Source organism: Lotus japonicus, chromosome 6 (assembly GCF_012489685.1).
Source record: "Lotus japonicus ecotype B-129 chromosome 6, LjGifu_v1.2".
NCBI classification, from domain to species: Eukaryota; Viridiplantae; Streptophyta; class Magnoliopsida; order Fabales; family Fabaceae; genus Lotus; species Lotus japonicus.
The window spans coordinates 10,624,093-10,644,055 of record NC_080046.1 but is presented as its reverse complement, the minus strand read 5'-3'; the positions used below and the strand labels follow the sequence as shown (position 1 = coordinate 10,644,055).

Sequence of the window (19,963 nt, the reverse complement as noted above, 5' to 3'; positions counted from 1 at the left end):
TTTCATGAACATCTATCGTCCACCTTGAAGATTAGTAAAACTTTCCCAAACCTCTTATGTTGAACTTACAAATTCTATTTAGGAGATACGGTTCTCACTCGAAACGGAAATCCATCAAGCTATGTTCTAAATGGCTATGGTGAGATCTTAGAAACCCTTCTTTTTGTACATAAACAATAGATAATCTGAGAAACTATTCACACAACACCTCCTCCTCAACCTACATGTCCAACTAAGACCTAACTCCACTCCCCAAACCAACACAAAAATGTTTTGAAAACAATAGACCCCAATAGAGATAATTGATGCCCTTGCAATATCCATCCACCATAAAGACCCTCTATAATAATCTCTTCCTTAGCATATAGCTCCATGTCACCATATATCGCACGTAAAATATTTTCCTTTAAACTCTCCTTTTCTCTAACAATAACCTCTAACATCATTTTCCAAGCAATGAAGCAAAGCATTATTAAATTTCTCGAAGTCAATAATACCAAACCCTTTATATATTCTTTAATTTAACCCTACGAACAATATCCAACACAACACATACTATTTTATTTTACTCCTCATTCCCCCCTTGCCCATACAAATTTTCTTTGAAGACAATGCAGTTTATCACAAATGAAGTTGCTTTTTAAGAAGAAAAATAAAGGTAAATAAGAAATTACCGACTTGATCAAACAAATACGACCATCAAAGGAAAGGTTGTGTTTACTTCATAAGGACAATATAATTTAGTCTTCACCATGATCAACACATGCTCCTATGTTGCCTCCTTATTGGACTAACATCTATTTGGGCTATATATATCCATAAGTGTACAATGAATAGTGCTGCAAGTCTATGTATAACCTCATTGTTCAGTCCCTCCTACACCACATCTCCTAATTTACTCTTATGAAAATTAATCTCCGAGTCCTGATGCCAAATCAAAATTTATGAGCGCACTTTTCACCACTAAAAAATTGTATACATAGTACTATCCCATGAACAATATAACAATATATATCATATACAAACTGCAAATGAGATGTCGATACATCACCACCAGCCACCCTCACACCTGGGAATTTTTTTTTTCCTTCCATTTCTCAGAGCCTTATGCATCATCACTCAAGCCCTCCATAATCAAAAGATAAGGAAAAGACGCCACTGAATTCCCCTACCTCAATCTTTACACATCTTTAATTCTTCTACTGCGCTTTAATTCACTGAAACAGAAATTGTAGTAGTTTCTAAACACGTTTGTATCCATTGCACCTCTTCTCCTCTAACCTGATTATTCTCATCATAAAAAATAAAAAATTTCAGCACATTGAATGAGAGACTTTTTTCAAAATCATCCTTAAAAATAATACAGGGTTGCTTATTACGATATGCTTCATCCACCACTTCATTCATGATAAGTACATCATCCAACACATTCCCTCTTCGCACAAAAACAAATTGATTATGCAAAATTAATTTACCCATTGCCTTAAATCTTTCTGCTAACACTTTCACAATAATTTTATATAAACATCCAATCAATAAAATTACTATAAAATCCTTGATAATTACCATGTTGGGACACCCCTTTCTGCACGAAGGCGACAAATGAAACATTAAGACGCTTTGGTAAATAATCATGTTTATGGAACTCCATCAGCACTCGGATAATATCACCTTGCATAGCATAATGTTTATGTTAATTAGAATCATTTCTTGTGGCTTGGATAGCTAGTAGAACTTTGTCGACATGAAGATATGGCATTTTCCATGATAAATTGTTAACCTAGCATGTGGGTGGATCTATTGAGTTTGAAAGTTTCATCAGCCACATGAAATCCTCCAAACTTTGTTGTTCAGGTAATTTTGGTTTCATCATCAGAGTGTTAGAAACATTCTTCTTTAATATTTTTATTTTTTTTGAAATTTATGTATATCACACTAATTTATGAAAGGTTGTTGAAAAAAAAAGTAGTATTATAAAGAGTTTTCTGAAAATAATTCTTTTGGTTTTAATTACAATAATGTATTGCGTTGACTAATTGTTCAGTGTGAAACATGTGGGGGAAATGCTTAGTTATTTAATTTTGAAATTATAGTTTTCTTTTTTGAAAGTGAAATGATAGTTAATTCCTCATAAGTTTTAATTTTGTTTTTGGTTTCTTTAGACTTTTAAAAAAAAAAAACAAGTAAACACGATAATAATGAACTGCACGACTCTTTCTTTTTTCTTTTGGGTCAATTCTTGGCCTATCGTGTTTTAGTAGATTTTGTTTTTGGGCTTTTGCCCTATTAGTTATCAAAATATAAGACATCTCACAATAAAGTTACAACGTCTGGTGGGCTTTGTTTGAGAATTTCTGGCAAAAGGCAGCAAATGTTGTTTGCCAAGCTAAACAGTTATTATTTGTCAAAGCGGAATTAAACATTGAATAACCTGTTGGATTTCAGTCTCAGAAATCACCAAGTGGCAATTGATTATCACAAACAATTGTAGGATTGGAATGCAATCAGTAGGAAAGAACGAGAATCAAGAATCACTCTTGATTCTGATACCAGAACTGAACACGATGAGAACAAGAGAGAATAATGATCAGAGGGAAGGAAAACTTTATTGAATTGCACTAAAGTACAATGTGTTAACTTTGAGTATTTATTACTCAGTCTGAGGACCTAAGTCCACTAACATCAGATCCTAGGGACCAAACTATAAAAGAAACAAATATTTCTGAATTACAATTAACTCCAATATAACCTTCTCAACAAGGGCTTAAGCCTATAAGAACAATATGAGACTTATACAAGCCTAGTTTAGGGAAAGCTCAAGTCTCGGAAAAAAAATCTTGAGTCTTAACACAAGTGGGCTGTATAAGTCAGCACGCCCGTGGGTACTAAGTATCATAACTGTGCTTTGCGATTTCCTTGAAATCGTGTTGTTTCCATGTGATGGGAGTGGTTCTTATGAAGTCTTTCATGATCATGCTAGTCTTTACCATGACTGTGTTTTTGTTTATGTAACTGGAAGACATAACACCCAAATGTTGCAAAACAGTGAGGGAAGGTAAGCCAAGGGAGGTGAAAGAACGCTTGAGGGAGAAAAAAAAATGCTTGAGGGAGAAGAGAAAAAGAGAGATCGTGACACTGGAGCGATGCTAGTAGGGAGGAGAACGAGATTACTAGTGGGAATGAGATGGTGGCCTCTAGCCCGCTTCATGGTAACACAATGACGTTTGTGGGAGGTTCTCGATGATTTTTTATTGAGCCTTGATGATACTCGAACGGAGGGTCTCCCCTTTTTGTTGTGTTGTTACGTTCTTGTGGTTATGATTGAGGGAGAAGGTTGCAACAGGGAAACCTTGATAGCGGAGGAGGAAGAGGACTGGTTGAGGCTATTCGACTGGGGTTTGGGTTGTGACAAGGAGGTGACTCAGACAAGGTCCTCCCAAACTACCTCATCCTCTGCGAGACATCACCAAGTGATTTAATTGTTTTGAAAATGTTGGGGGGTTGTGACCCCCTCTAGTCTCCAAGAGGCTCCGCCCTTGGAATCAACGATTCCTCTCGTAGTAGGTTGAATTACTATTGCGACACTATCATCAATAAGGTAAAACTAACATCTTATGACGGTCTCAACTCTTGTTTGTTATTTGTGGGTGAGAAATCCAGTACTTAGTGAATTCTACTTAGCAATGATAGGAAGAGCCAACATCAAACGATAAAAAAGCAACGTTAGTACGTTACTATGAATGTTGCTAGCCAGCTACCATGAGTCAGTTATCTTAAGGTAACTTTTCTAACAGCTCTCGCTACAAACTTCAAAGACTAAAAAACGAGGTGAATTCGAGGAAGGTTTTAGGATGGTGAAGCTAAAAATATGATACTCAACCACATGCACACCCACAACCACCCAACACTCTCCACTCACTCCACCACTATGTAGTCTATATCATACCAAATAGTGGTAATGTTGGTAGAAGATATTTTACGACAATTGCAACTATTGTAAATTTACAAAATAGTCAAATTTTTAAAACTAAATATCAAAAGAAAAACCTAGGCAGTGCACATAAGTCTTCTCAGTATCCCAAGTGTTAAAGAAAAATAATTAGTACACATAACATAAGTGTTTTCTATATTCCAAATGTAAAAAAAAATGTAGGGCACATAAGTCTTAACTTATTTATTCATTCAATTTGATTGATTATGTAAAAAAAAAACTTTACAACGTAAGCGTATAAAAATTATTCTGTTTTAATTTTTTTATAAATTGACTATTTATTTTTTTTATTTATGTAGAAAATTATGAATTATCCATTTTCTTAGTGACACGCAAACATTTGGAGAAACATAACGCAACCTCATCAGCTTTCTGCTCCATTCAAACGTAGACGGTGGCAATGTCCACAGCCAGAGTTCACGTGTCGGCGCTCTCCGCCACCGTCAACCACCTCCGCCTCCGCCCAACCACCGCCGTTTCACCCAACTGCTTCAACACCCATTCCAGGAAGCCTCTCAGGGTGTCCATGTCTTCAGTTCCTCCTTCGGAACCCGTCGAAATCGCCGTTAAAGCTTCTCTCACCACACCCAACACCCTCGGCGACTGTAAAGAACTCATCTTTTACTCTTTCTCTCTTTTCCCTTTTTATTGTGAAGCTTTTCTTTGTATAATTGTGGAAATTGAGTTGAAATGAAATTAACATTTTTGAGGAAGTGATGACTTTGGATAGAAGAACTAGTGAAATGTGGTGTGTGTGTATGAAGGATATTCATGACTTTGCATGCATTGCTATGGTTAGGACTAGGGAGTGAAGAAAGGTTGATAGGGGTATACAAACATTGTGATGTATTTAGACTTATGTGTTGTCCACATGCATTCTCAATTTGCATTCCATATGTCACTTCCTATTTTCCTAAAAATTCTAGTATACTCTTATGATAATACTCTTGATAATTTTAAATCAAATATTGGCATTTTAATCTTAGATAGATGGTCAGGAATAATTTTAATTTTTAATTATACCAACCAATATTGACAATGTGTAATTATATAGTTAATCTTAGCTCTTCTTACACACTTGTACTCCTTATTTATATGAATTGTGAAGATATTGTTTTGGTCTTTTTATAACCTTATGGTTGATATTAGTTTCAACTTTCAAGTAAAATCAATATTTTGCCCATGTGACATGTTTATGGTTGAATGGTTAAGATTAGATATGATCTCATATGATACACAAAAGAGATTCAGTAAGTTTTCATTATGCCTGGAAATTGAGAATTGACATTTCTTGTATTTTATTTTGGTTCTAGGATGTGTAGGTAATGATGGCAAAACAGCCTCTGTCGATCATAGAGTTAATAATTATGCATATGCTCTATTTAAGAAAGAAAGAAGTTTTTTGTTTGTATTTGAACCTTAAACTTGAAGTATCTATGTCTATGATCAATTAGTTCCTCTTCTTTGAATTGTATTTTCAGGCCCCTTTTCCCAAAGGGTATTGTTGACACTGGAGGAAAAACATCTACCTTATGAGGCGAAGTTTGTGGATTTAAGCAACAAGCCAGAATGGTGATCTTCTGGCCAATTTTTCTGGTCTATGTTTTACCTGTCGTTCAGAATTGCCATTTTTGTAAAACTGAATCATTCATAGACCATAACGTGTCTGTCCTCTTACTACCTTAGTAGTTCTTTTCCTTATAGTTTGTTTTGCTGGTTTAGGTTCCTTCAAATCAGCCCCGAAGGTAAAGTTCCTGTGATAAAGTTTGATGAGAAGTGGGTTCCAGATTCAGATATTATCACACAAACATTGGAAGAGAAGTATCCTAGCCCACCATTGGTGACCCCGCCTGAAAAGTCTACAGTGTATGCTTCTAGCTTTGTAGATTTCCTCATCATTAAAAATACCTTGAATCTATGAATATAGTTGTCTTGTATATATGGCTTTGAATTGTAAGAAAAATGCATAGTACTGCAATTATGCAAGCTTTTACACAGTTTCTTTTAATTTATTCCCTCTAGGTCTGCTTCTTGTTCTGTAATGTTTACATGGCTATATCAAATGTACTTCAATTATCTGATGTATCTAAATCCATGTGTTTTTGTGTGTAGTGGATCAAAGATTTTTTCTACATTTATCGGATTTCTCAAGAGCAAAGATCCCAATGACGGAACAGAGCAAGCATTACTAAGTGAACTAAGCTCCTTCAATGATTACCTCAAGGACAATGTATGACTTTTTTCTGCTTTTGTATTTATGCTATTCGATAGAAATTTTCGTTAGGTTGTTGATTTGGTGACTAGACCTCTTTATACTGTGGAAGTCTTACCCACAAAACATTATCTATCCTTACTTAAATGGTTCAGTCCTGAACAATTATTTTTACTTCAATCCTAGTACGAATGTTTAAGCTAAACAGTCAATTGTGAAATGTGAATACCCCCCAACCCACCCACCCACCCACACACACACACACACACACACACCAGTGGTGTATTTATAATAAAAGGATATTTCATCAATTTGTTCTGCATACACCTTTAGAACTGGGATGTCCTAAATCACAAGGACAGCCGTAAACTTGGGATATCATTATGCTTTATGTAGCCTTTCTGGCTTTCTCCCTCTTTATTTTCTTTCTATCTGTGCTTATCATTTATATTTCATGATTTTATTATGAGAGCTTACTGACCTGTTCATGCAATGCTAATGTCTATTCTATGTATACTTTTGTAGACTTTTCCTACAGCATGCATCTCTAAACTTGATCCTCTTTATATTCTATCTACATAAGATGGTACATGTTAAATGGGGATCAACTAACAGGTGCATTCTATATTGTTGATACTTGATATAATTGAGTGTCATTTTGTCAGGCCAAGGCTGCTAAAATCTACGTATAATTGTGTATAAGCTATTTTGTAAACTATGAATTTAAGCTACTCAAATTCCATAATTTTGTCCTCAATGGATGACTTGGTATCGGTTGATGTGGTGTCTTTGAAATCTTCTTTTGATAGTAAGGGTTCTCTTTGAAAATGAGCTCAATTCATTGATTGTGTTATTTCTAATTACATTACCTAAATAAGAATTTAGGGGCCATGTAGCCCAGAACTATTGAATTGACCCTATTTATAGTGCGCTGGCCTGAACTTAAACCTCCTGAACATGGCACGGTTTTCTGATTCCAGCCTAGTAGGTGGATATATGAACTAATGTCTCTCCCATTTTCAGTGGAAAACTCTACTTAATATGTCCATGATGTAGATGAGCATTAGGAGAAACTAGCTCTTTGACTAAATCAAAGAGACCCAAGAACTCCCATATCATTCAAGTTATCTATTAATGGTTATGAAGAACTTGATTTCAGAAGTTTATATGTTTACTACCTGTAGAACACAGCTTTCTTGTTGTGCTGATCCTTCTGGATTTTGCCCGAGCTTTTTTCTTTTTTCTCAGATGGGGGCTCATTAATCTAAAGTCTGTACATCTATTTTCCCCCTTCTTTACAGGGTCCTTTTGTCAATGGGAAAGACATATCTGCAGCAGACTTGTCACTTGGACCAAAGCTATACCATTTGGAAATTGCTTTGGGGCATTATAAGAAATGGACTGTACCAGATTCACTTACCTTTCTGAAATCTTATATGAAGGTATGTTCAATACAAGTCTCCACACTTAACATCTTCATTTCATATTCTTGTATTTTTTAAGGTAGTTTTCAAATGTAGAATAGACTCCAGGTCCAGGCTACTTCGAGATACATATTTATACTGACAAATTTTAATAAACATCAACAGTTTATTAAATTTGTGGAAATCATGTCCGAAGATATTCTGCATCGTCTATGTTGAGAAAAACACAGGCTAATGAGTGAAAATGTTTATCAATAAGAAGAAGGACTTGAATTCCGAACTTCTTCAGAGGTCTAAATTCAAATGTTTTCTTTAAGATGCTTAGGCTTCTGCATACCTAAAATTTATTCTAGTTGAATATCTGCTAATTACTGTAGGAGTCTAAAATTTAAACATAGTGACACAATTTCATAAGTCAAAACTTGAAGTATCATACTAATAAAATGTTTTTGCTAAAACTAACGACAAAAACAACGGCAACAACAACAACAAAAGCCTTATCCGACTAAGCGAGACTGGCTATATAGATCACTTGATTCAGATTAAAGATACAGCCAGTTTTACGTTGGCTGCCGCAGGTCCTAACACAACCTTCTTCCTTTACCCTAAAAGTTCTGGGGGTTAGTTTCTGAAATGAAGTTAGCTAGATTTTAGGTAGTTGAACCATGAAGCCTCATAAATTATTTTGTTTGCTGTAGCTAACAAAGCATTGAAAATTCTCTTGTTTAACTCACTCTTAGCCATGGCTAATAATGCTGAATGTACAGGCTATTTTCTCAAGGGAATCATTCATTAAAACACGTGCACAACCACAGGATGTCGTTGAAGGTTGGCGTCCCAAAGTGGAAGGCTGATATCCACTCTAGCACTCATGCGGCGCTTTCATTTCCATTAGACTCTAAGGTCAGGACTACTCCACTTGTCTCTAGTTGAGTATATATATTGTGTAGCAATCTCCTTCAAAGAGTTCAAGACCAAAATAATTTTGTAGTATATAATTCACCATGGACTAATGTATATTTATATTTTAAGAATAGTTGGTCTCAGATTACACATGTTTGGTAGGAGGCCAGAAGACAGCATGTAGATGGTAATAATTGCATTTCCTGAAGAGAAAGAAATATGGATTCAATTCCTTGAGGAAGTGGTGCACTGTCTAAGAAATAAATTATGATCGGTAGTCATCTACAAATTCGGTATATAATGGAGAAAACTGCACTGATCAAAGAGAATTAACAATAAAAGAAGATGAAGGGACATGAGTGAATCTCAATAGAAGCACAACTTACTTACAATGGACCAATAATTGTTATCCTCTTTCTTGGAGTAAATAATTGAGTAACTATAGAAAGAGAAAAGTAGCAATAAAATGAAAATTTTCATGGCTCTTTTGGCAGTTTCAGATATTTATACAAGTATTTTATTTTGACCGTCCATCTTGGTTTAAAGATAATGTACTAGTACAACTACAGAGACATTGTTGCCCCGGCAGTTTTTTTCTTATTGGCTTTGAAGATTCAAAGATAGCATCTGTAAAATGGGGGTCTTGTTTGGGATAGGCCTGAGGAGGAGGCCATTGAGGATGTGTGAATCATCCCAAACGTTCCCATCACAATAAGTATGGTCGCCCTTGAGGTGTCCATTGTCTTTGGTTTGGGTATGTTTTTGTTTTCGTGGTTGGTTTCATTGTTTTTCCTAGGTTTTTGTTGAGTTGTTTTCGTTTGACAGGAGTGGGCGAACGCTCTCCAGGGTTGCCTCCTTTGGCTGTTTTGTTCTTCTTTGTCGAGAGAACTTGTATCTCGGCCTATTATGATTTCAATAAACTCTTCACGGTAGGAAAAAAATATCACCAATCAAGAGAAGGCTTTCTGATCTCATGTCTACCCAAAAAAGTAATCCCTTTGGTGCGAGAGTACCTTGGGAAGTCAGCTCTTACCTATCGAGTGGGAGGATACTGAAAAAGCCGGATAATAATAATTCCTTTATAGCATGACAATTAACATTTGTGTATCTTAAACAAAACCATGACGTTCAAAATAGTACCCAATGACCAACATTTCCAAAAAGAACAAATGTCCTAAAAAAAACTAAAATAATCGTTCACACCCAATAATCTCTGCAAGTTATACATCATATTCTTCATTTACCCAAATCCAACTAACATGACAGACTAATGTGAGAAGAAAGATACTCACCTGAAATTATTAAAACATCTTATATTTCAATTCGAAGCCATATCTCTTTGATCTGCAATCACTCCACATTTTCCTCAAACTTCCAGTCAAATCATTATTATAACAATATCCCAGGTCAAGAAATTCAAGAAGCCGACAACCATCAACAATATCATGGAAGCCTTTATCAGTGAGAAAGTTTCCTGGAATCTGTAGATAGCGTAGCTTTGGCATGGTTTCTACAATAGCAAAAACATCCCCATCAAGGAACATGTCGTACTGGCTCATGCTAAATTTTAATGTTTTCAAATGCGGGCAACATCGGCCTATTGCTTTTAGAGAATCCTGAGTTAGTTTGCCAAATGGAATATCATGAAGTTCCTCTAGCAGTGGAAGTTTCTTAGCAGCTTCAACCAATCCATTATTTGAAATTGACTCGCATTGTGGAAGCCGCAAGCGACGTAGGTGGCTTGTGCTGTAAAATTTGAAGGCAAACATGACATATATAAGGCTTCAAAAGAAGAAAAAAAAAATCAGAGCCACTAAATTTATAAATGAAATACTAGCTCCACTCAAACCCAGCATAAAATACTAGCTCTCTCTTCCCCAACCTTCTTCCCCCCAACCGTAGTCGCCTCATCCACCAATTGTCTCAGACATGGAGACGAAGCAATAGGTGGTTACCTTTTAATGGTCAAGATAATGAAATTTTTAGAGGGAAAGAGTTAAAGGTGGCTTGAACTACGGTGGGTGGGCGATGAGGGTCAAGCTTGGTGTTGTATCTTCAAATGACACCAAATCCCTGGAATTTTTTTGTTTCAGCTCTTGATTTTCTGGGTTTATTGCTCCTATTTTGGGTTTGAGGGTTTGATTTTCTGGAGATGAAGATTATTGTAGGCAAAGAAGATTAAGGAGATTGAGTTTCCGGGATTCTTATTTAGAAATGCATGAGTTGTTGAGGAAAAATATGAAGGTGGAATAGAAAAAATATGAATTTCTGGGTTTGAGCTATGGTGTAAGATGAAGAATGGGAAGATGAAGAAGATGATTGTGAATGAGGATGGACTCTGATTTTTTTTTTTACAGGGACTACTCACCTTGTGGACTGTTGAACAATATTTATAACACATCGTCAATTGGATTTACTTTGATTAAATTTTTTATTATGAAGGATGACATTTAAAAGATTTAAAAATTAACGACTCAATAAGCCAATTTATATATAACACATGCAAATAGAAAATAAAACAATACCTATCAGCTATGTAATTGAGGAAGTCATCCGTGTCAAAATATTTAATACTAATGTCTTCCAGATGACCGCAGCTCCGATCAATGGCATAACGACACCAATTCTCCAATTTATAGATTTGATAGTTGTAATAGTTCATGTCAATGGTGCGCCACATGAAAGGGTCCTTGCAAATATCCCACCACAACGAGCACACTCGACATGCACTTGTCACAATTTCAACAACACCTAGCCTTTGAAGTATGTTTGTTGTTAATTCTCTTGGAAGTTCAAGCCAGTTTGGTTCAATTGTGCTCTCTCCCATGTCATTCTTCCCCAATCTCAAACACGATGCCATCATGCAGAACCACCGTTGATGGCTATGAACACTAACAGTGATGAGACTTCATCACTCTAGGGTTGGAAACCAGATGAAAACAATAGTCACACGGTTTCGGATAAACATTCAATTTATAGAGATGTACAGCAATAAAATTAAAATTAATCTAGTTATTTTACAAATTACTTCATCCGTCCCTAATTATAAGTTAAATTGTAACAACATATTGAAATTGAAAATATTTTGTAAAGTTAAGTAAGATTCTCTTTAAATTTGAGAATAGTAACAAACTTATAATAACATTATTTTGAAATTGAAAAAGATTTGAATGGAAAGTCATGTGGCTTCTGTAAAATAAAAATTCAAGTACTATCGGATGAAAGCACCTATGTAGTTAGAAGGTTACGTTTAGGATCAATGTAATTTTTTAAAAAAAAAACCTGTTACCATAGATCAAAAGTGCTTGGTGTAACTATGCACAAGTTAGTTTTACTTGTGCATAGTAAATTCCTCCTTAAAAAGCTTAGTAGTTTCTTCTATGCATAGGACTTAGATAAACTGAATTATGGTTCACAATTCATAGACACATATTTGTGCAACCCATATTCACTCTCAATTTGTAATTTTCCCTTATACAATTTGCTTCCTTTTGCCTTTTGATATGTTTTCATTTTCATTTTTCTTCATCTGTGTTCTTTGATAAAAGTACTCCAAAGTCCAAACCATGCTCTCAGATTAATCCTTGGATTCCATTTGTTTGTCTCAACCAAAAATCACAGTAAACACCGTCATTAAATTGAGATTGATGTGAAAATAACACTGACATGTTTACGACTTCTCGCTCTATCCTTGACAAAATTACAAAATTTCATGAGTTATCATCAAAGTGATTTGCAAAACGCCATAAAAAGTTCCGTCCTAATTAAAAATTCCAAAATGAGAGCAACAAAATAACACCCTTTCTAATCTCATGTCTTCCAACAAAATAATCCCTATTAATACTAGAGTATCTTCAATAGAACCATGCTGTTCAAAACAGACATTTCCAAAAAGAACACATGTCCTACAACCAAAATAATCATTTCCCATCCAATAATCTCTGCCAGTTATACATCGATAAATTGAGAAATATTCTCTTCATTTACCTCAGTAAAACCAATAATCATGCACCCATCAGTAATCATTATCCTGGAAGTAAAGTGAAAGCCAGGTCTCATTGATATGATTTTCTTGGATGTCAAATAAGTTTTATTATGACAAAATCCCAGGTCAAGATATTCAAGAAGAGGACAACCATCAAGAATGGCATCCAAGCCTTCATTGCTGAAACGGTTTTGAACAAATTGTAGATGGCGTAGCTTAGGCATGGTTTCTGCAATAGCAAACGCATCCGCATCCGCATCCGCATCATAGAGAACTCCGTATGGCTTAAATTTTAATGCTTTCAAATTAGGGCAACATCGGCCAATAGCTTTCAGAGAATCCTTAGTTAGGTTGGTATATGAAATGTCAAACTCCTCTAACTGTGAAAGCTTCTTAGCAACTTCAATCAATCCTTTGTCTGAAATAGCCATGCATTTTTGAAGCTGGAAGCAACGTAGGCGGTTTGTTCTGTACAATTTCAAAAAAATCTTTGCTTAAAAAGAAAATACATAAATGAAATAGGAATAATAGTTAAACACAACATGGACAAGCAAATGGAAAATAAAACAATACCTATCAGCTATGTATTTGAGAAGATCATTAGTGGCAAATCTTCCAATACTAATATCTTCTAGATGACCGCAACTTCGATCAATGGCATTGCGACAAATCATCTCAAATTTATAGTTTGGATGGTTGGAGTCTTCGCTCATGTCAATAGTGCGCCACATGAGTGGATCCTTGCAAATGTTCCACCACAAAGAGCACACTTGACTTGCACTTGTCACAATTTCAGCAACACCTAGCCTTTGAAGTATGTTTGTAGTTAGCTCTTTTGGAAGTTCAAGCCAATTAGGCCCCATTGTGCTCTCACGCTTTGCTTTCTTCCCTGAACTCAAACACGACGCCATCATGCTAACCAACAGTGAGACCTCAATATTCTAAGATTGAAAACCAGATGAAAACAATAGTCACACGGTTTCTGATAAACTTCAATTTACAGAAACCAAATGTACAATAAATATCAAATTAATCGATTTATTTTTATTTATAAACTGATACTTTATTTGCTCATAGAGATAGAGATATGGGAGAAACAACTCGAATTTTTTATACATTTTTGAAAGATTTGCTATACTTTTTTGCAATGCACAGCTTCTTTTAAAGAAATTGAGTTTTGGAATATTATCATTATAATAAAAATGATATTTAAAATATCTTATTTGGTACATTCGAAAGATAAATTGCACCCTCCAGAAATCGATTTCTGGACCTCTTTCTACCAAACTCATATGTCCACAGCTCCTACTACTTGAGCTATCCTACGAGGACATATTGAAAAAAAATACATATTGAAAATGAAGTATTCTAATAATAAGATATGTAAAATCAAGTAAGATTCCTAGTTTCAAAAAAAAAGTAAGATTCCATTCAGAAAAAACAAGTACGATATATATATATATATATGAGGAGGACTCAGCTTACTCCCTTCTAAATCTCACACTCTTACACTAATTTTACACCATTGATTTAATTTTAATCTAACAGATGTGAAATTAGTAGCCACGTGACTTGGCTTTACCCTCATCACCCAACAACGACTCTTGCGTGAGCCTTGCTGTGAGCGGCGCCGAAGATGTTGTGGGTGGAGACAGCGTCCTTCTCATGCTCCTTGCTACCCACCGTCGCTTGATTACTAAAATCGGTTCCAATGTACGAGGTTTCCATTTTGCAGATTTGGGGTTGTGATTGCATTGGGACTCAGGGGGTTTAAGTTTGGTTGGTTTGATAGGCTTTCATTCTCCTTGCCCAATTCTGAAATGTCTGAAATGACTTGTTGTTACAGAAGAAAAAAATTGAATGATTTTGGATGTTTTTTCCCTAATAAAATTGAAATGTTTTAAATTCATATGAAATGGACATACTTTGATCGGCGTGGGATTTGTTTGATTGTGAAATTTTGGACTGCACACATATTAAGGTTCAGATATGGAGATTTATTTTGAACATTTTAGTATGTCTTTATGGCCAATATAGATAGGAAATAAACAGCCATGGTAGACAAATTTTGAGACGAAGTGGTAAAAGAAGGTTCATGATTTCTCCTCGGTTGCCATTTTCTCAACACCATCGGCGCCACCCACAAGAAGTTGTTGTTGGGTGATGACGGAGGGTAAGGGCCAAGTCACATGCCTACTAATTAAAACATATCACATCCATTAGATTAAAATTAGATCAACGTGTAAAATTAGTGTAAGAGTGTAAGATTTAAAAGAGTGTAAACTGAGCCCTCCTCTATATATATATATATATATATATATAATATGAATTTGAAGATAATAAATAAAATAATTATAATAACAGATATTTCAAATTAAAACATAAAAGTATCGAAATTTAAGATCTTCCAACAAATAAAACTCTTATAATTGAATAGGATTCGTTTTGAATGTAAAACTAATTCATACTTTGTTGACGGGAAACTAATACATACTTGCAACAACATTTAAGAATGAAAATATTTTGCAAAATCAAGTAAGATTATATTTAAATTTGAAAATAGTAACATACTTATAATAGCATTAATTGGAATTTAGAAAGATTTGGATAAAAAAATCATGTGGGTTCTTTGAAAAATTTCAAATACTACATTACAATCCATTCATTCCAACATCAATTAATTTGTCACCGAAAATGAAAATAAGTCAAAACATGTACAAAAACCATAAATTGAACGGAGTTTGTCATATTTACAATGACTCAACAGTTGATAGATGATCATAGTCCACCCAATATTCTATCATGATACCAGGTAATATATACATGCAAATTAAGTCAATCAGTACAAAGTCCACCTCAGTTGTCAATTCAAATGAAACCTGTGCTCAATACATTCATCAAATTTTAAGTATGGAACTACCCTTAAATAATAAGATCTCCCATCAGTCTCCATTCAGGAATATTAGAAAAAATGGAACTACCTTTAACACTGCTTATAGAATCAACTTAATTTACAGTTTACACTACCAACTACCAAGCTTCATAAAAATAATTTCATGCTTCTCACCACTAATCTACCATTTTGACACAATTTTTTCAATAGAAAACATTGTTCCCCTGGTATAAAATTCTCAGCCCAGTGAAAAAACACCTCAACCAAATTCAGTCCCCTTTCCATCATCATGATGACTGAATTGGAACAAAGATCTTTAGTTTTGTATGACACTAGTCCTGGTTATTTTCTGATTTAGATCAATTGAGAAAGCAATGCAAACTTTCAGGATGAATTACTACTTAATTATAAAGAAGATTCCTAAAAAGAAAGCAAAGCAAGTTACAAATTCACCTTAAATATTGTATATCACCAGAAACTCATGCATTCAAAGAGAAACACAATCTGCTCGATCTAGAAACTTAAATTACCTTAACTCAGTGAATCTGACGGATCTATGCGAATCTGATGGATCTTCACTCAGCTCATCCTTCGTGGTTTGAGCCGCACCACAAAAGTTTTGATGTGGAATCTGGAGGAAATCAAAATGACACTGAAATTAGAATCAAAATCTTTAAGGAGTGTAAGAAAACCAGATCCAAACGAAGCTGGAATCAAAATAAATAACAAGAACAAAACCATACACGTATGAAGGTGAAGAAGAAAGATCGAAGACCACAATGCGGTGAAGAAGCGATATCGAAGACCGGGACGCAGTGAAGAAGAGAGATCAAAGATGATATGATGGTGAGATTCTGAAACCCTAGTGGAAACTGAAATTGAGAAAGATCGAGATCGAAGGTGACGGTAGAAGAGAGAGAGCTCGACGGCGGTGGTAGAAGAGAGAGAGCTCGAGGTTGAGATTTAGAAGACCGAGAGAACCCTAAATGAAATTTTAGTTACTTTGTAAAATAAAAAATTTATATGTCATTTTAAAGCGACATTAATAAGAAATGACGGTCATATTATTTTAGAAGATTGTGGCAGTTGAAATGACCGACGTAACATACATATAAAACCGCAATAGCGAATTTTTGTAGTGCCTGTTATTCCATTTGTTTATCTTATCTAGACCAAAAATCATTGTAAACAGTTGCCATCAAAGTGAGATAAAGAAATGAACACTGACATTTTTATGTCTTCTCGCCCTATCCTTGAAAATTTTTCATGAATAATCGTCAAAGTGAATTGCAAAACGCCATAAAAAAGTTCAGCGCTAATTAAAAATTCCAAAATGACCACACCAAATAAAAATGGCAACCAAGATTTCGTTTGCAGGAATATATAAGCTAGAAGAATCGAAAGCATACACAACCTGATTGATAAAATAACACCATTTCTGAACTCATGTCTTCCCACAAAATAATCCCTATTGATATTGGAGTATCTTCAACAGAACCATGCCTTTCAAAATAGTACTCAGTGTGATCAACATTTCCAAAAAGAACAGTCCTAAAACCAAAATAATCATTTCCCATCCAATAATCTCTGCCAATTATACATAATTAAATTGAGAAATATTTTCTTCATTTACCAGAGTCCAACCAATAATCTTCTTGGAAGAAATCATTATCTTGGAAGTAAAGTGAAAGCCAGGTCTCTTCGATATGAGATCAGGACACCTTTTCCTCAAACTTTTAGTCACACAGGTTTTATTAAAACAAAATCCCAGGTCAAGATATTCAAGAAGAGGACAACCATCAAGAATGGCATCCAAGCCTTCATTACTGAAACGGTTTAGCGCAACATGTAGATGGCGTAGCTTAGGCATGGTTCCTGCAATAGCAAACGCAACCTCATCATAGAGGTTTCCGGTTGAGTTAAATTTTAATGCTTTCAAATGAGGGCAACATCGGCAAATAGCTTTCAGAGAATCCTTAGTTAGATTGCTATATGAAATGTCAAGCTCTTCTAACACTGGAAACTTGTTAGCAACTTCAATCAATCCTTTATCTGAAATAGCCCTGCATTCTCGAAGTCGCAAGCGATAGAGGTGGTTTGTGCTGCAAAATTTCAAAAAATAAAGAAAAATACATAAATGAAATAGAATTAGTAGATATTCACACCAAATGGATGCACCAACATGCCTAATGACTAAAAAAACAAAAACATAATATATATAACACAACATGCACAAGCAAATGGAAAATAAAACAATAATACCTATCAGCTATGTATTTGAGAAGATCATTAGTGGCAAAATTTCCAATACTAATGTCTTCCAGATGACCGCAGCTTCGATCAATGGCATAGCGACAAATCTTCTCCAATTTATGGTTAGGATGGTCGGAGTCTTCGATCATGTCAATAGTGCACCACATGAGTGGATCCTTACAAATGTTCCACCACAAAGAGCACACTGGGCTTGCACTTGTCACAATTTCTATGGTATTAAGCTTTTGAAGTATGATTGTTGTTAGCTCTTTTGGAAGTTCAAGCCAATTAGGCCCCGTTGCGCTCTCACGCTTTGCTTTCTTCCCTGATCTCAAACACGATGCCATCATATGCTAACAGACAGAACCGCCGTTGATTGTTTTATGAACACCAGATGATAACAATAGTCACACAGTTTCTGATAAATCTTCAATTTATGAAAAAGAGACTATGATAATGCTACACAATAATACTTGTTTTTTTTGGTACATACATTAACACTTTGAATCAAGGTTCAGCATAACATGCATCAAATCAAGTAATCAACCAACAGTGTAAAAAAAAATTGGAAGTACCAGATTGAAGAGGCAACTTTAGATTGAATCGTTCGGAGCTAGGGTAACCGCTAAGCATTGCCACTTTGAACTTCAGATTCCATATTCTGCAATTGAAAACTAAAATTAGAAAAAATCAGACTGAACAAAACCCTAACGTAGAGATTTTCAGATTCGAAATCAAAGATGAGAAAAGGAAACTCGCCTTCAGAAATCGAAGGAGAGAGATGAAGTTGAGGCGATGGTGGCAAAGGGAGAGGTTGAAGCAAGAGGGTGGCAGAGCCAAAGGGAGAGATTGAACCACTGTTCTCACGCAGTGTTCTGTGTTCTTGCGTATGACAGAGCTTTGAATTTGAATATAGGTTTAGTTTTCTTTTTTGGAAACTTCTGTGTCGCTTATAAAGGTCACGTGATTCCCTCCCTCCTCATACCTCATTTCTCTCTCTAACTGGACGTCTACGTAAGTCTCCTCTATTAAGAAATAAACGGTAGGACTAACGTTACACACGACCTACAACATCAGGGACCATCCACGTAATTAAATTAGGTGGGAGACCAAAATCGTGACATTGGTAAACGTCGAGGACCAAAGTTGCAATTAAGCCATAAACAAATTTATGAAGTTAAGGAAGAGTAAATTGGGAAAATTAAAGGAAGAAACTTGCGATGAAGTTAAGATCAAAACCCTTACCTACTACTGAAAGCATGAACAAAGTGGACCTGAAACATTTACATACCAAAAAAGATTAGATACAATAAAAGAAAGGGGCACGGGGGAGAAGAACACAATGAATAGAAAATGGATGGACAGAAATGAAATCCCACAATGAAAAATTCCAAAGCAACGAAGGGAGGAGAAGATTGTTCTTACCGGATTGAAGATCAGAGCTCCCCAGCCTCCGTGTTCATATCGCCGAGCCCTGCAACCTCTATGGTTTAAAATTTAAATCGCTATTGCCTCAGGTCAGGAACGGGCTACCGCCCCGGACCGCAGAGCCACCATCGAGTTCAATTCTCTCCCATGTGAGCAGCGGCGCTGCTAGGGTAAGGGGGGAGAAGAGGTAACGAAATTTCTCTTGAAGATTGTTCCTTTTATCCATTTGATTTCTAAGCCAAATAAGAAATGGAAAAGAGCAAAACAGTGGAAGAAAGAAAAGCATCAAGAAGCGTTACAAAATGAGAAACTCAGAAGAGTAAACGGTGGAAGAAAGATGATGTGCAGATCTGAAGCGTTGCAACCCTTATCAACAATCTTTGTAGAATAATGTGCTTCTTTACTAAAATACCCATATTAAAAATTAATTTGATGGGCAATGAATTGTTGAATGACTGGTTTATCCTCAAGACTGCAAAAACTCTCCCTTTATATATAGTATAGATAGATAGATAGATAGATAGATAGATATAAATAGATAGATATAGATAAATAGAAAGATAGATAGATAGATATAGATAGATAGATGTGACATTCATGAAAAAGCTCATTGCTATAGAATATTCTTGGTGAATATTGCTGCACAAGCTATTATATCGTGTAAAATTTACAACAAATATATATATAAAAGTACACACATTTTTGAACCAAGATGTTGTTGGCATAGTGGTAAAGGTTGCTTTTTGCTTCCTCAAGGTCACATGATCAATTCATTTCCCATAAAAAATTCATTTATTTTTCTCCAAAACTCTAAACTTTTGAATCTCCGGTTCAATAACCGGTTCTGTGAGTATCCGGTTCAAGACCTTGATCG

The 19,963-nt window shown here is 35.3% G+C and overlaps 5 protein-coding genes across 12 annotated transcripts; 1 reads left to right on the top strand and 4 right to left on the bottom strand.

Annotated features, from left to right (window-relative positions):
- Positions 1-4,315: 4,315 nt before the first annotated feature.
- On the top strand, positions 4,316-8,767 carry LOC130723881 (glutathione S-transferase DHAR3, chloroplastic). Of its 5 annotated transcripts, none has more exons than XM_057575028.1 (7): positions 4,316-4,596; positions 5,473-5,563; positions 5,714-5,857; positions 6,104-6,221; positions 7,505-7,645; positions 8,395-8,530; positions 8,701-8,767. In XM_057575028.1, the coding sequence occupies exons 1-6, from the start codon at positions 4,392-4,394 to the stop codon at positions 8,479-8,481; spliced, it is 786 nt and encodes a 261-aa protein (XP_057431011.1). In that variant the 5' UTR covers positions 4,316-4,391; the 3' UTR covers positions 8,482-8,530; positions 8,701-8,767. The 5 variants fall into 5 exon arrangements, with proteins under 5 accessions (XP_057431011.1, XP_057431010.1, XP_057431009.1 ...); XM_057575027.1 differs by having other exon boundaries at positions 8,693-8,767; XM_057575026.1 differs by having other exon boundaries at positions 8,675-8,767.
- An 827-nt stretch (positions 8,768-9,594) lies between these two features.
- Positions 9,595-11,032, bottom strand: LOC130723883 (F-box protein SKIP19-like). Its single transcript, XM_057575029.1, has 2 exons — positions 10,413-11,032; positions 9,595-10,276 (listed from the first exon to the last, which is right to left on the bottom strand). Exons 1-2 carry the CDS (start codon positions 10,439-10,441, stop codon positions 9,832-9,834), a joined length of 474 nt encoding a protein of 157 aa, XP_057431012.1. The 5' UTR covers positions 10,442-11,032; the 3' UTR covers positions 9,595-9,831.
- Positions 10,891-11,390, bottom strand: LOC130724885 (F-box protein SKIP19). The gene is made up of 2 exons (XM_057576155.1): positions 11,056-11,390; positions 10,891-10,906 (listed from the first exon to the last, which is right to left on the bottom strand). The coding sequence occupies exons 1-2, from the start codon at positions 11,388-11,390 to the stop codon at positions 10,891-10,893; spliced, it is 351 nt and encodes a 116-aa protein (XP_057432138.1).
- A 1,046-nt stretch (positions 11,391-12,436) lies between these two features.
- On the bottom strand, positions 12,437-13,426 carry LOC130724884 (putative F-box/LRR-repeat protein 23). Its single transcript, XM_057576154.1, has 2 exons — positions 13,089-13,426; positions 12,437-12,983 (listed from the first exon to the last, which is right to left on the bottom strand). The coding sequence occupies exons 1-2, from the start codon at positions 13,424-13,426 to the stop codon at positions 12,479-12,481; spliced, it is 843 nt and encodes a 280-aa protein (XP_057432137.1). The 3' UTR covers positions 12,437-12,478.
- Positions 13,427-16,826: 3,400 nt separating this feature from the next.
- Positions 16,827-19,455, bottom strand: LOC130724495 (putative F-box/LRR-repeat protein 9). Of its 4 annotated transcripts, XM_057575730.1 has the most exons (6): positions 19,087-19,455; positions 18,907-18,935; positions 18,421-18,726; positions 18,237-18,322; positions 17,671-18,014; positions 16,827-17,510 (listed from the first exon to the last, which is right to left on the bottom strand). In XM_057575730.1, exons 5-6 carry the CDS (start codon positions 18,009-18,011, stop codon positions 17,003-17,005), a joined length of 849 nt encoding a protein of 282 aa, XP_057431713.1. In that variant the 5' UTR covers positions 18,012-18,014; positions 18,237-18,322; positions 18,421-18,726; positions 18,907-18,935; positions 19,087-19,455; the 3' UTR covers positions 16,827-17,002. The 4 variants fall into 4 exon arrangements, with proteins under 4 accessions (XP_057431713.1, XP_057431714.1, XP_057431716.1 ...); XM_057575731.1 differs by lacking the exons at positions 18,421-18,726; positions 18,907-18,935; positions 19,087-19,455 and having other exon boundaries at positions 18,237-18,335; XM_057575733.1 differs by lacking the exons at positions 18,421-18,726; positions 18,907-18,935; positions 19,087-19,455 and having other exon boundaries at positions 17,671-18,088; positions 18,237-18,328.
- Positions 19,456-19,963: the final 508 nt, after the last annotated feature.